At 36.1% G+C, this 16158-nt stretch overlaps 1 protein-coding gene across 6 annotated transcripts in view; it reads left to right on the top strand.

Annotated features, from left to right (window-relative positions):
* The window catches only part of SHLD2 (shieldin complex subunit 2), a 114363-nt gene that overhangs the window by 69387 nt on the left and 28818 nt on the right, over nt 1-16158 (top strand). For 5 of the 6 annotated variants that reach the window (XM_007478637.3, XM_016427807.2, XM_056801014.1 and 2 more), the window contains 3 exons: nt 1417-1524; nt 5732-5926; nt 7224-7358. In XM_007478637.3, the coding sequence (XP_007478699.2) occupies nt 1417-1524; nt 5732-5926; nt 7224-7358 (438 nt within the window). The remainder of the gene's footprint in view (nt 1-1416; nt 1525-5731; nt 5927-7223; nt 7359-16158) is intronic. The other variant, XM_007478638.3, reaches the window with a different exon arrangement.

Raw genomic sequence — 16158 nt, 5'->3', positions numbered from 1 at the left:
GATGAGGTTTTTGCTTAATTGATTTTCTTGGTTATAAAAGAAGATTCATTCTGGAAGAAGTTTCCTCCAGAAATAAGTGTGATATAAAGGCAAAAGACATCAATAAAATATTTTGTGTTTTTATTTTTTAAAAGAAAAGACATGAAAATGAGAAGGGTATAGGGCAGTGATGATTTTAAAGGTTGCATGCCCAAATGGCACCTTCAAGCCTCCTGTGAGCCCCCTGCATTCTCCCAGACAGGGGAGGGAGAAAGTGCCCACATTGAGCTGCTGGGCAGAGGGATGGGACATGTGAAAAATGTCCTCAGGCATGGTGGAAGTGGGTGAGGGGAGCAGCCCCCTCCAGCACACAGAGCACCCATGCCATGGGTTCGCCAACACAGGTATAGGGTGTGTTCTGGTAAAAAAAAAAAAGGAAAGGTAGGCTGGGGTAGCCTTGAATTCCAGGCAAAAGAATTTGAATTTTAATCCATAGGCACTAATTATAGTAGCTACTACTATTTATACAGCAACTTAAAGGTTTCCCAAGAGTTTTATGTGCATTATTTAATTTGATCCTGACAAAGACCACCATTTTATACTACAACCAGCATTATTCCCACTCAGGGAATCTAAAATATAGACAGTAAATCTTTGGGAGTCATTGGCATTGATGCATTCATTGAACCTATGAGAGTAGATGAGATCTCCTAAAGGATGTGTAGAGGGGACCTCAGAACAGAGAGTCACTCACAGGGTAGGAGATGGAAAATGATCCAGCAAAGGAAACTGAAAAGTCACATCTGGATAAGAGGAAACCCAGCATAAAATAGTGTTATGAGGAGGAAATGAATGATGTTAAGAGTGACAAAAGTCAAGTAAGATGAAGCTTGTGAGAAGACTGTCAGATTTAGCAGCAGAGAGGTTTTTGTGTATTTGTTTTTAAGAATTGTGGAGAACTGGTTATTTTAGGCATACAAAGGATAAAGATTAAAGATAGTGGTCAAAGGGGCAGTTATCAAACTGACGGGAGGGAAAAGGAGAGGGGATTAGCATTGGCAAGAAGGGCTGCCTCTTCATCAGATTGGAGCAAAGAAGAAAAAAAAAAGAATGGGAGATAAAGTAGAGAGGTTATGACATGAATTAATACTCAGATGGTTATATAATTTCCACTAGATTATGAAAAGCATAGTTGAAATGTTAACCATACTTTAAAAATTTCACTCTGTAGCAAAAATGAATAATATGGAAATAGGTATCAAGTGTACATTTGTACAACCTAGTGGAATTGTTTGTAAGCTGTGGGAGGGGAAGGGAAAGAATCATGTAAACATGGAAAAATATTTTTAAAATAAATAACATTTTAAAAAGTTAACCTCAAGTTAGGAATTTCTAAATGCATTCAGTTGCTGTTTTTTTCCATTTCTTTTTTCCCAGATGTCACATTACATGATGACCAGTGGTATAGGGAAACAGTACTTCAATCTACATTTATGAGTCAGTTATTGAATTTGGGGAGTTGCTCATCTGTCCAGTCTAAAGAATGTAAGACATATTATGAATATAATGATTTGTTAACAGGTTCTTTATAGTTTTAATTGGCTAAAAAATGGTATAGGAGTTTGGTCAGATGCATTAGTCAGTGTTAATACCGTAACTGTCAGAGTTAAAAGACATTAACAGATAAACTAACTTTTTCAAGAAATGTGCTTCATAATGGGATTCATTTGGATGCTTGTTGGAAATTGTACCAAAATAAAATGTAAAAAAAAAAGTTAGTTTAAAAATGCAAAGTATAATAACAAATTGGCTTCACTATCATTTTGGTTGGTATAGATAGAACTTAACATTTTTACAAATATGCTAACATTTTGGTGATTTAATATTTCTATAACTATTAGAATAGTTTGTGTCTTATAGGTTCTTTTTTTTTTTAAACCCTTACCTTCCATCTTGCAGTCAATACTGTGTATTGGCTCCAAGGCAGAAGAGTGGTAAGGGCTAGGCAATGGGGGTCAAGTGACTTGCCCAGGGTCACACAACTGGGAAGTGTCTGAGGTCACATTTGAACCTAGGACCTCCCGTCTCTAGGCCTGGCTTTCAATCCACTGAACTACCCAGCTGCCCCCTGTCTTATAGGTTCTAAAAGTTTATGAAATGATATTTTTTTAAATGGCATTGTTCTGCAACTCTTTAATCTTCTGCTCATGTACAATATTTAAATCTGTTTTTTCAAATGAATTTTTTTGAGATATTCTGCCTCGAAAACAGCCTTGGGGGTTATTGATGAGGGCATCTAGGTTGCTCAGTGGATAGAGAACCAGGCCTAGAAATAGGAGATCTTGGGTTCAAAATGTGACCTCAGACACTTGCTGGGTGACTCTGGGCAAATCATTTAACCCCAGTTGCCTAACCTGTAACAACTTTTCTGCCTTAGAGGCAATACTGAACATTGATTCTAAAACAGTAGGTAAAAATTTAAAAAAGAATGAAAATTATTGGCCTTTGATGCAAATCTTGTATCTTATCTTAGACTATGACTGGTTTTTCTGCTTTGTATATACTTTTCAAATAATGAGTTTTTTTGGAGATAAGTGATTAGAATTAGTTGATCAGAGGTTTTAAAACTTTAAATTGAATGAATGATCTTTTACACGGGGTGTACCAAAAGTCTAAGTTCCAGTTTTTTAAACTCCAAAACTTAAAACATGCACTAAGAATTTTGTGACACCTCACATATAAATTGTTTAAAAAATTCACAGAACTGTAATCATGCAGTAATACTTTTATTATATATACCATATTAGTCCCTATTTAGCCCACCCCAAATATAGACCCCCCCAAATTAGACCTCATTGAAAGGGCAATAAAAATCTTTAGGTGTATTAGCATAGAATTTCAGTATTCATGTTTTTGTCAGTGTATCACCTCTACCAATAGAGATTGCAGCCCTCCTGTAATTTAGTAATAGTCTTCAAGAGTTAACTATAGCTAAAAATTCATTAGTCCATAGACTGCCTTGTGATGAACCCCTCTGAAGCACATTTGTAAGTCACATTTTTAGAGAACATATATCATTTGTCTGTAGGTTCCTATTTGAAGTCTTTTGAAAACCCAAAATTAACTTCTTGGTGGGGCATAAAAGTAGGTTTTTAGTAAAGCATATAAATATTAAATAGGAAAAAAATAACACTCTAGGCTGCATTGGGGCCTATATTTTATAACAGGCCAGCCAGCGGCTGTTATAAAAAGAATTTTCCTTTGTGGGTTGGGATTTGAGAAGGAGCAAGGAGTCTGAGAAAATGGGTGAAGAATAAAGGACACAGACAAGTCAATATTATTGGTAAGGGAAGGCATGAATCCCTGAGGACATTTTCCTTAGAAAGATAATTAAAGGAAAATGTGAGAAGTAATGCAGACAGGTGGAAGTAAGGATTCCAAGACAGAAAGCATGTGGCCAAGAGTGGCCTTAGTAAAGAGAAAGACAGCAGTGAGAACTTCAAGGTTGCAGGAACAAGAGTTCCTAGATAGAAAGTAGGATGAAAGTATCAAGTGTGATAATGCAAAGTCCAAGAGAGAAAATCATGGGACCCCCTCCCAAATTTATTTCAGTGTGGCTTGGGAGGTGCTCAATGAATAGGTAACAAAGCATAGATAATTCAGATTGGATGGGATGGTAATGATGACACCTTTTGACAAAATGTTAATGAGTTTGCCTTGAACAAAGGCAGCATGGCTAGGTCAAGAGTCTGCCCACAAATATCAGAGTTTAACCTTGTGTCTGAAAACACAATATCCATACATCATTTATATTTCTTAGATGTGAATATGCTTGGAATGCTACATATTTTAATTTTAAGTAAACAAAATTTAAAGGGGAAATGTAGCCTACAAAATATGATAATTTTTTAAAAGGAAAAATTTGTACTAGTTTCTAGTTAAAGATATGTAATTATTATTAAATAAGACTTTTTTTAATAACAAAAGAAATACTAAAAGATTACAAGGGCGATAATAAAGTTTACCCTCTGTATTGTTCTTTCTCCAGGCCAAACCAATTTTATAAATTTTCCCTACAGGTGGAAGCACTTGAATGATTTGTTTTAGACTCGAAAATTTGGCATTTAGAAATAAATATACTGTTGCAGAGTAAAATTAAGTATACTTTAGAGATATCAGAATCCTAGAATCTCAGAAGTGAACAGAAAGGTATGGATATTCAAGGCCATACAATCCAAACCATTTCTGAAAAAAAAATTCCTTCTATGATATGTGACAAACGGTCATCCAACATTTGCTCAAAGACCTCTGGTGAGGGAATTCACTACCTCTCAAGGTAGCCCCATATCAAAATAGCCCTATCTTGGATTTCACTTCTTAGTTAATTATGTTCTGATGTTTCTTGTCCAAAGATTATTCTCCAAGAAAAAAACTGGATTCATTTTTTTTTTTTAATTTGGCCAATTTCAAACACTATTTCCTGGTTACAAAAATCATTTTCTATTCCTCCCTCCCCTCCCCTCCTGTAGCTGACACATAATTCCACTGAATATTACATGTGTCTTTGATCAGAATCCATTTCCATATTGTTGGTATTTTCACTAGGATGTTCATACAGTCTACATCCCCAGTCATATCCCCCTCCACCCATGCAATCAAGCATTTGTTTTTTCTTTGGTGTTTCTACTCCCACAGTTTTTCCTCTGGGTGTGGATAGTGTTTTTTCTCCTGGAACCCTCTGGTTGTTCAGGATCGATGCATTACCACCAATGGAGGAGTCCATTACATTTGATTGTACCACAGTGTATCAGTCTCTGTGTACAATGTTTTCCTGGTTCTGCTCCTTTTGCTCTGCATCACTTCCTGGAGGTTGTTCCAGTTCCCATGGAATTTCTCCACATTATTATTCCTTTGAGCACAGTAGTATTCCATCACCAACATATACCACAATTTGTTCAGCCATTCCCCATTGAAGGGCATCTTCTCATTTTCCAATTTTTTGCCACCACAAAGAGCGCAGCTAAAATAACTGGATTCATGATGAATATTCTCACATAAATTTAAACAGGAAAAAAAATCACTTAATTCACAAAAACTTTAAATAGCTCCACTTGCAACATCCTTACTGGATTTTAGAATTAGAAGAGGCTTTAGAGGTCTTCTGGCCCAGCATCATATTTCTTTCAGGAATCCCTTATAGAGTATCCCTAACAGCAAACTCTTATTTATTTATAAAAGGTCTTTGAATTATTTTTGCATCGCGCTTTCATGAGAAAGAAAGAAATGACAACTAAGGAAGCTTATTCCAGCAATTTTCTTTAAAGGCAATTTCCAGGATCATCTCCACTGCTATACAGAAATTTGTGAGGAGATGCTATAAAGGTCTTAAGTGTCAGATAGCAATTGCAGTGTATTCAGTAGAGGTTCTGTTCTTTAGCTTTAAAAAAATCCATTCATTATTTATTCCTTGATTTACCATCAAAGAACAATAAAAAGTAATTAAGATTTTGAGGCTTATTGTGAGTTAAAAGAAATAGGAAAATGAGGATTAGAAGCTAATTTTATTTGTTTTAAATTCAAGGTTCTATTTTCATATTTAAACGAGACTAGATATTCTGTGGTAAGAGGAATACTAATGTAGTCCAGAACACAGAAAAAGGATCATTTACTTTCTAACTATTATTGCACAAAGTAGAGTTCTCCAAATAGACTATTTCCATAATCTTTGTGGGCTTTTTGTTTTGTTTTTTAGATTCCAGTATACTCAGTGTTACAGTTCTAGAAGATTTATTAGTGTATATCTCTTCAAAGCATTCCTATATTGTAGATCTCCCTTTCAGACATCCTCAGAAATTGGAAAGAATACAATATGTAGAATTGGACCAGCTTCAGCCAAACACATTAGTCCATTCAGTACTAAAACTTGTCAAAATCACAGTGCTAACAGGTAAGTAATTTTGTAGTCCTTTATTAGAAAAGTTGAGAATGATGCTTCTTCAAGAAGCAAAATCTTTCAAGCACATGGTATAAGTCTAGATTAAGGAAGCTTTATGGTCACATGGCTATAGCCTTTAAAAATAGAACTAAATAAAATGCAATATGTGTCTTTTAAAGTAGATTTTTTCTGATATCTTTTTGTTTTTACATTACCTTTCCTCTATAACCCTCTTCTTCCTCCTCTAAGAAAGCTATCATTCATAGAAAAGTTTTTTAAAAGAGAAGGAAAAATTAAATGAATATACCTCAAAAAAATCTGCTTATGCAGTGTTCATTACTTGTGCTCCCTCCAGTACTTCTGCAGAAGAGTGGGGGAGGTATCTTTTCCTCTTTCTCCATAGTTCTTCTTTGGGTTTAAAGCTTGCTCCTTATAATTTTCTAACATTTCATTTTTAATTGTCTTACATTATATCAGTTTACATTGATGTTTTATATATTCTTTTCTTGTTTTGCCTCCACTTGCATAAGTGCATATAAGTCTTTCCATGTATCTCTGTATTCATCCTGTTTGCTATTTCTTATGGCAGTTTGCGTTTATGTATCACAGTGTGGTTTTTGTTGGGGATTTTTAGCGATTCCCCAATCAATTGCATCTACTTTGTTTCCAAATTGTCAATTCAACAAGTATTTACTAAGTAACCATTATATGCCAGGTACTATGCTAAGAGCTGAAGATAAAAGGCAAATTATATTCCTTTTCTCAAGGAGTTTATAGTCTTAATGCAGGACAGTCCATACAAACAAGGTATATACAGGATAAATGTAGGTAATCTCAGAGGGAAGGCACTAAAAGTAAAGAGGACCAGGAAAGACTTCTTACACTTACAGTAAATTTGAAAGAAGCCATGGAAGCCATTGCATTGGGGGGAGGGGAGGGAGAGACAGAGAGTTCTAGACATGTGGGACTGTGGGACTGCCACTAAAAATGAGCTGGAAGATGGCTTGCCATTCTAGTTCTTTGCTATCACAAAAAGCTCTGCTATTAATATTTTAAGTGAGTATGGAGCCTTTCTTTTTGTCAATGACCTTCTTGAATTCTCCTAACAGGAGAATCTCCATGTCAAGGGGTATGGACATTTTTGTTACTTTATAATACAAAATTAGAAATTACACAATGGTTTTACTAATTAACAGTTCAATCACCAGTGTATGTATGTCTAATCTACTTTTGAATTAATTTATAGACTTGGGAAAATGAGAAAATTTTCAATTAAATCAAATTAAACTAATACTCATTGCTTTTTCAGAGGCAGTTTATGGTTACAGAGGACAGAAGCAAAGAAAAATTATTCTAACAGTGGAACAGTTCCAAGATCAACATTTTATACTTGTATTATGGGGTCCTGGAGTAGCCTGGTACTCAGAGCTTCAAAGAAAAAGGGGTAATTAATGAACCAGACTTTTTTTTAAAAAAAAAACCTTAACAACACTATTTGAATGATTAATTCTTCCGGTGTGACTTAAAGAGTAGCACAAGGGTTAGAATGCATTTAAAATTCACTTGTTAGTGTTTAAATATTCTATAAAATTCCCTATTTCTCTGTTTTAATTATAAATTAGAAAAATAACTGTGTCCTTAAAATCCTCTTTATTTAGTACTGTTGTTTTTTGTTTGTTTTGATTTTTGAATTTTTATTTTTAATTTCAAACAGTGTTCCTTGGTTACAAAAATCATTTTCTTTTCCTCCCTCCCCTTCCCCTACCCCTCCCATAGCCAACGTGCAATTTGACTGGGTATTGCATGTGTTCTTGATCAGAACCTCTTTCCAAGTTATTGGTATTTGCAATAGGATATTCATTTAGAGTCTATTTCCCCATTCATATCCCCTTCGACCCATGTCATTAAGCAGTAGTTTTTCTTTAGTATTTTTACTCCCACAGTTTTTTCTCTGGATGTGGATAGTGTTTTTTATTGGTGTAGGGTGTGAGGTGATGACCACTGCTTTATAATATAGTTTGAGATCTGGGACTGCAAGGCCACCTTCCTTTGTATTTTTTTTTCATTATTTCCCTGGATATCCTTGATCTTTTGTTCTTACAAATGAACTTTGTTATGGTTTTTTCTAGTTCAGTAAAAAAGTTTTTTGGAATTTCAATGGGTATGGCACTAAATAGATAAGTTTGGGTAGGATGGTCATTTTTTATTATATTAGCTTATCCTACCCATGAGCAGTTAATGTTTTTCCAATTGCTCAAATCTAGTTTTAGTTGTGGGGAAAGTGTTTTGTAGTTGTGTTCATATAGTTCCTGTGTTTGTATCAGCAGATAGATTCCTAAGTATTTTATATTGTTTAAGGTGATTTTGAATGGAATTTCTCTTTCTAATTTCTGCTGCTGAGATGTGTTGGAGATATATAGAAATGCTGATGACTTATATGGGTTTATTTTGTATCCTGCAACTTTGCTAAAGTTGTTGATTATTTCCACTAGCTTTTTAGTTGATTCTCTAGGATTCATTAAGTAGACCATCATGTCATCTGCAAAGAGTGATAGCTTGGTCTCCTCATTGACAATTTTAATACCCTCAATTTCTTTTTCTTCTCTAATTGCTACTGCTAGTGTTTCTAGTACAATATTGAATAATATTAATAATAATAATGATCTTATTGGGAATGTGTAAAATTTTAAATTAGTTTTTCTACTAAAAGTATTATATTTTATGAGGTTTGTTAAAGATTATTAGAATTAAGAATTAAAGAAAATACAAAATAAGAAAGCACGTGCTTAGGGTACAGAGCCCATTCACAGCCACTCACATCTTGCCTGCGTGTCCTTAGAAGTGGAAGCAGAGAGCAAGTAGGCGGTACAGTCAGTTTAAATACAAATTTTGTTATCGGCCCAGGTGGGGATTGTGGTGAGATTATAGGGAATTCTGGGAACTGCCATGGACTTCTGGGGATTGAAGTCTGGGGTTGAAATCTCCATTTTTACAAATGCATCTAGTTTATCCCCATTGAAGATGATGTTGGCTGATGGTTTTAGATAGATACTGTGTATTATTTTTAGGAAAGATCCTTCTATTCCTATACTATCTAGTGTTTTCAGTAAGAATGGGTGTTGTATTTTGTCAAAGGCTTTTTCTGCGTCTATTGAGATAATTGTGATTTTTGTTGGTTTGCTTGTAGATATGGTCAATTATGTGGATGGTTTTCCTGATATTGAACCATCCTTGCATTCATGGTATAAATCCCACCTGATCAAAGTGAATAACCCTCGTGATGACTTGCTGGAGTCTTTTTGCTAGTATCCTGTTTAAGATTTTTGCATCTATGTTCATTATGGAGATTGGTCTGTAGTTTTCTTTCTCCATTTTTGGCCTGCCTGGCTTTGGGATCAGTACCATATTTGTGTCGTAAAATGAATTTGGTAGAACTCCCTCTTTGCTTATTATGTCAAATAGTTTGTATAGTATTGGGATTAGCTATTCTTTGAATGTCTGATAGAATTCACTTGTGAATCCATCAGGCCCTGGGGATTTTTTACTTTGGAAGTTCTTTGATGGCCTGTTCAATTTCTTTTTCTGATATGGGATTGTTTAAGAATTCTATTTCTTCTTCTGTTAATCTAGGCAATTTATATTTTTGTAAATATTCATCCATATCACCTAGATTGGCATATTTATTGCCTTATAATTGGGCAAAATAGTTTTTAATTATTGCCTTAATTTCCTCTTCATTGGAGGTGAATTCTCCCTTTTCATTCCCAATACTGTTCATTTGATTTTCTTCTTTCCTCTTTTTTATTAGATTAATCAATATTTTGTCTATTTTGTTTGCTTTTTCAAAGTCCCAGCTCCTAGTCTTATTTATTAGTTCAATAATTCTATGACTTTTGATTTTATTAAGTTCTCCCTTAATTTTTAGAATCTCTGATTTGGTTTTCTTCTAGGGGGTTTTAATTTGTTCACTTTCAAGTTTTTTGATTTGCATATCCAATTCATTGATCTCTGCCCTTCCTAATTTGTTAATATATGAACTCAAGGATATAAATTTTCCCCTGAGTACTGCTTTGGCTGCATCCCATAGAGTTCGAAAGGATGTCTCATCATTGTCATTTTCTTCAGTGAAATTATTGTTTCTATGATTTGTTCTCTGACTAGTCGATTTTGGAGAATCATATTATTTAATTTCCAATTAATTTTTGATTTAGCTCTCCATGTGCCCTTACTGATCATTATTTTTATTGCCTTATGATCTGAAAAGGTTGCATTTATTACTTCTGCTTTTCTGCAGTTGTATGCCATGTTTTTATGACCTAGTATATGGTCAATCTTTGTGAATGTGCCATGTGTTGCTGAAAAGAAGGTGTATTCCTTTTTGTTCCTATTTATTTTTCTCCATATATCTACTAACTCTAATTTTTCTAAGATTTCAGTCACCTCTTTTACCTTTTTCTTATTTATTTTTTGATTTGATTTATCTAAATTTGATAGTGGTAGGTTCAGGTCTCCCACTAATATAGTTTTACTATCTGTTTCCTCCTTCAATTCTACTAGTTTCTCCATTAGAAATTTGGGTGCTATACCATTTGATGCATACATGTTGATTAGTGATATTTCCTCATTATCTATACTCCCTTTTGTCAGGATATATTTACCTTCCCTGTCCCTTTTAATCAAGTCTCTTTTTACTTTGGCTTTGTCAGATATCATGATTGCAACTCCTGCCTTCTTTCTGTCAGTTGAGGCCCAATAGGTCTTGCTCTGCCCTTTAATTCTGACCTTGTGAGTATCTACTTGCCTCATATGTTTTTCTTATAGACAACGTATGGTAGGATTCTGGATTCTAATCCACTCTCCTATTCGTCTATGTTTTATGGGTGAGTTCATCCCATTCACATTCAAAGTTATGATTGTCACTTTTGAATTCCCTAGCATTTTGATATCCTCTCCTGGTTCTGACCTTTCTTCTTTTGCTATATCCTTTTAAACCAGTGGTTTACTTTTAGTCAATCCCCCTATTCCCCTCCCTAGATATGCTTCCATTTCTGGCCCCTCCCTTTTTGTTCCCTTCTTGTTTTTTTATGGTCTATTAAGTTCCCTCCTTCCTCTCCTTCCCTCCCTTTTTTTTGAGCTCCCTCCCCCTACCCCCCCCCTTAGTTTTCCATTCTTCCTTACCCTGTAGGATAAGATAGACTTCAAGATCCCAATGGATCTAGATACTCTTCCTTCTCAGAGTTGATTTCACTGAGAGTAATATTTGAGTATTAACTATTATCACTCTCTTCCTCTCCCTCTTATAAGAGTATTCTTCCCCTCCCCTTCCCATGTGTATCTTTGTGTGATTATTCTATTTATTTTATTTCTTCAGGTATCTCTTAGTACCATCATCGATTCCCCCTTACCCTTTTTTAATATCATTTTATATCCTTTAACGCCCTAACCTTTTCCTATGAATGATTATTCTATTTACTATAATAATGAAAACATTTTTGAGAGTTACAAATAACATTTTCCCCATATATTAATATATATAATTTGATCTAATTGTAGCCCTTAAATAAGAGAGTCTAAATAAAAAAAAAAAAGAAAAACAAAACATTTTTCTCCTTTTCCCTCTCTTTTATATTTACTTTTTCATGTTTCTCTTGATCTTTGTGTTTGGATATCAGACTTTCCACTTAGTTCTGGTCTTTTCCTTACAAATACTTGGCAATCTTTTATTTTGTTGAATGCCCATACTTTCCCCTGGAACTATGTAGTCAGTTTTGATGGATAGGTGATTCTTGGTTGAAGACCCAGTTCTCTTGCCTTTCTGAATATCATGTTCCAGGCCTTGCCGTCTTTTAGTGTTGAAGCTGCCAGGTCTTGTGTGATCCAGATTGGTACTCCTTTGTATCTGAATTGTTTCTTTTTGGCTTCTTGTAGGATTTTCTCCTTAGCTTGAAAGCTCTGGAATTTGGCAATTACATTTCTTGGAGTTGTTTTGGGGGGGTTTAGTGTAGAGGGTGTTCTATGAACTCTTTCAATGTTTATTTTTCCCCCTTCTTCCAGAACTTCAGGGCAGTTTTCTTGGATGATCTCTTGTAGTATGGTGTCAATATTTCTGTTTATTTCTGGCTTTTCAGGCAGACCAATGATTCTCAAATTGTCTCTCCTTCCTCTGTTTTCCTGATCTGTCACCTTGTCAGTGAGATATTTTATGCTTTCTTCTGTTTTGTCAGTCTTTTGACTTTGCTTTATTAATTCTTGCTGTTTTGTAAGATCATTGGTTTCCAGTTGCTCAATTCTGGTCCTTAGGGCCTGGTTTTCTGTTATAATCTTTTGGTTTTCTGCTTTAACCTTTTAGTATTCAGCTATGATTTCTTCATTTTTTTTAACCATTTCCCACCTCTCTTTCCAGAAGGCTTCCATCTTTTTGATGAGCTCCATTTGACATTCTTGCACGTCTTATGGAAAATTTCTGTTTTGTTTTGGTTTGATTTGGTTTTGGTTTTGCCTTTGAGTTTCATCCAGTATTTCCTCTGTAGCCTGGGTTATTCCTCTGTAAAAATTTTCAAGGGTCACAGCCTTCTTTTTAGGTTTTTTGGAAGGATTTTGAGGCTCCTGTGCATGACTAGCCATTTTTCTGGATGTTTTCCCTTCCCTCTTTAGTCAGAAATCTGAGTCAGCTGGGCAGGTTCTCTGTGTGTGGAGTTAAGGAGCAAGGATTTTGCGGCTCCTGTGCATGACTAGCCATTTTTCTGGATGTTTTCCTTTCCCTCTTTAGTCAGAAATCTGAGTCAGCTGGGCAGGTTCTCTGTGTATGGAGTTAAGGAACAAGGATTTTGCCTGTGGCAGGCTCTCTATTCTCCACACTCCTTTGCAGCTCTTCTCGGTGTCACCCTCCCAGGGGCGCTCAGGGTCTGCGCTCTCCTGCCTACTTGGGTTTCTGGTCTAGCTGCTTTCAGGGGTAAATCCCCGGGGGAGTCCTAGTCAGCTCCCAAGGACCCAGAAGTGTCCCCTTCTCACTCCAGAAGAACTCCTCTCTCACTCCCTGGTTCTGGTGGGTGCACTGGGTCTGGGCACTTAAGGTCTGTGCTTTCTCGCGTGCTGGGGTTTTCCACCTAGCCTCCTTCAGGGGTAGGTCCCCTGCTGTCCTAGTCAGCTCCCAAGGATCCAGAGGTGCCCCTTACTCATTCCAGAGGCACCCCTTGCTCATTCATCTTGGCGTGTACTGGCTCTGGCTCTGTGAGTGAGGGTAGAGGAGGGTGGATCGGCTCCCTTTTGTGTGGAAGCCCTTTCACCCTCTTATAGACTAGAAGAGCCCCAACCCCACACACCTTCAATGCTGCACCCCACTTTATAGCTCCTCCGCTCCTCTGAAAATGATTCTTAAGGTCTTTTGGGGTAATCCTTGTCAATGTGTGCTGGGGAGAGTAAGTAAACCAGGTTTAGATTGCTGCCATGCTAACCCGGAAGTTCCCATGTTGCTTTTTAAAAAGCATATAAGTTCAAAGTATTATTTCACAGGCATTCTGCTTGTGTTTCTTTCTGAACTTCTCTGTGCATTTTGCATTCCATGGCCTTTTCTTTCTTCTTTATTTGTGGTGGGACATTATCACTAGCTTCCATTCCACCACCATCCATCCTTTCTTCCTATAATCCTTCTAACAAATAAACATAAGTTAAGCAAAACAAATCTACCAGTTGGCCATGTCTGTTTTGCACCTGTCAGGACAAGTATAATATGCTTCGTTACGAATCCTCCGGTATCATGGTTGATCATTGCATTGATCAGAATTCAAAGATTATCTTCTTGGTGTTGTTCTTCTTTGTGTAAATTATTCTCCTAGTTCCTCATTTTACTCCGCATCATTTCATAAGTCTTTCCAGGTTTCTCTGCAACTGTTCACTTCAGCATCTCTTGTCATTTAGTAATATATCATTATATCTTTATACCATTATTTGTTCAGCACTCTCTGGCTGATATAGAATTAGTTTGTAGATCTTTGCCACCTCAGAAAGAGCTCCTATAAATATTTTTTATATATGAATTGTCTTCATCTCCCTTTGATCTCTTTGGGGTATAGACCTAATAGTGGTATCACTGGGTCAAAGGGTATGCACACTTTAGTGACTTTTGGGGCCTAGGCCCAAATTGCTTTCCAAAAGGACTGGCTTAGTTCCATAATTCCACCAAGAGCATAATAGTACCATGCATTAACTCTTTGAAGCTACTGAGATGACTAAAATTTTTTTCTATACACAAAGTTAATGGTTTTCAAAGTGAAATAATGTTTTAAAATATGAACTATATACCTCTATTTTCAGTTCTGGTGTGAATGAATTATATTTAAGACAAGTCTTCATTAACATTAAGAGCAATACTTTAATTCCTTTTATTTCTGCTGAAAATTTTCTGGTTTATAATCATTAGGAATGGTCAGTACAGGTAACCTGTCCCTTCCTTTGGTCCACTGAAGTGATCTCTAGACTGAGACAGTTTGCATACCATTGCATCATCTCACTGTCCCTTTCCCTCTGCTCCCCTCCCCATAAAAAGGGTTAATCACTGTCTCCAAATACTGACTGTACACCCTGTTGAGTAGTTACACAGAAGTAAGGCTCTAGCCTATCTTTTAATAATTAATAGAAATACCTAGAATGTTAGCTATCCAGTTTCAATTTTTTTTTTCATGTTGAGAGCAAATGTTTATGGTGTGTCAATGAGAATTGTTTACCAGTTGTGAAATCAGACAAATATCTGACACAGGTAGACAGACAATACCTGTTTAACAGCCCACATCATGAGTCTAATGGATGCTCCCAAAATGTTGGTCACAGTGGCTTCTGGCTTCCCTCAATATGGCCAGATCACAGAGCAGATTAACAAAGAATGGACATGCTTTTAAGGGAAACAAAGGTTAGCATTATTTGTCCACAGACCTCTTTCTAGAGGAGGGTCCTTCTTTGAATTAACATTAAAAAATAAGGAATCAATTGAAATGCTAATATTGTCCAAATATTCATCAAATAAGAGTTTATGAAGAGTGTATTATTTAAGACATTGTGCTGATATTGGGCAATTTTAATCTTTAACAGATTCAAGAGAACATTCTTCTTTCATAGTAGAACTATGCTAGTTCTGGGGCTTCACTGTGAAGATGTTTCTATTTTTCAGAATTTTTTAAAACTCCTTTCTGCTTTACTCCAAAAATACAAAACCCCTCTTCATATAAAATGTTAGGTTTCATTGTTTATTAGGAAAAGTAGATGAGCTGATTATTTAGAAGTAGAAAAGGATTCAAAATTTAAGACCCTTTTTAGAATACACTATTGATAGGACAAACAACATGCCCTAGAACTAATGTTTTTTTGCAAATATGTACACCACCTCGTCACAGTCAAAGTCCTGATAGTGGGTAGACATTTATTGACATAAATGATTACTTTTGCAGAACTATTGAAGTTAACAAAATAAGTTGTTGGATTTTAACTATGAAAAATATACACCTTGTAAAAAGACTAATATTAAATCAAATAGTGTTGGAAGAAACTTACTTTTGTAATGTTGCAGAATGAGTTTATATCAGGTTTGTTAAGGGTAAAATTTAGGGTTAAAACTGAATATATTTTTTTAGTTGGTCACCAGGGTCTCTGTAATAGCAGAGAGCAAAAAACAAGCAAACATATCCAAATTCTAAATCCCAATGAAATACTCAAGTCAGAATGGAATTTTATGGTGGTTTATTTACAATAGAGAGAAGGTATTAAGGAAGGAAGGAAGGAAGGAAGGAAGGAAGGAAGGAAGGAAGGAAGGAAGGAAGGAAGGGAGAGAGAGAGAGAGAGAGAGAGAGAGAGAGAGAGAGAGAGAGAGAGAAAGAGAGAGAAAGAAAAAGAAAGGGAGGAAGGAAGGGAGGGAGGAAGGAAGGAAGGAAGGAAGAGAGAGAGAGAGAGAGAGAGAGAGAGAGAGAGAGAGAGAGAGAGAGAGAGAGAGAGAGAGAGAGAGAGAGAGAGAAAGAAAGGGAGGAAGGAAGGGAGGGAGGGAGGAAGGGAGGAAGGGAGGGAGGGAGGAAGGGAGGGAGAGAGATAACAGGCAGGAGTTCAGAGGCCCCAGCCAAGGGGGTGGGGGACAGAGGATTAAATATAGCTGGGCTTCCAGCTACGAGGCCTCTTCCAAGATGATGAGCCTACTCGGAGGTTGGTGCCTCCAGAAAAGCCAAGGAAAGGGAAGCCTTGCTCTAACCATGTGACAGTCTAAG

The sequence above is a fragment of the Monodelphis domestica genome, chromosome 1, assembly GCF_027887165.1.
Source record: "Monodelphis domestica isolate mMonDom1 chromosome 1, mMonDom1.pri, whole genome shotgun sequence".
NCBI lineage: Eukaryota > Metazoa > Chordata > Mammalia > Didelphimorphia > Didelphidae > Monodelphis > Monodelphis domestica.
Note: the sequence above shows the minus strand (reverse complement) of the source record. Positions and strands in the feature narration are given on the sequence as shown.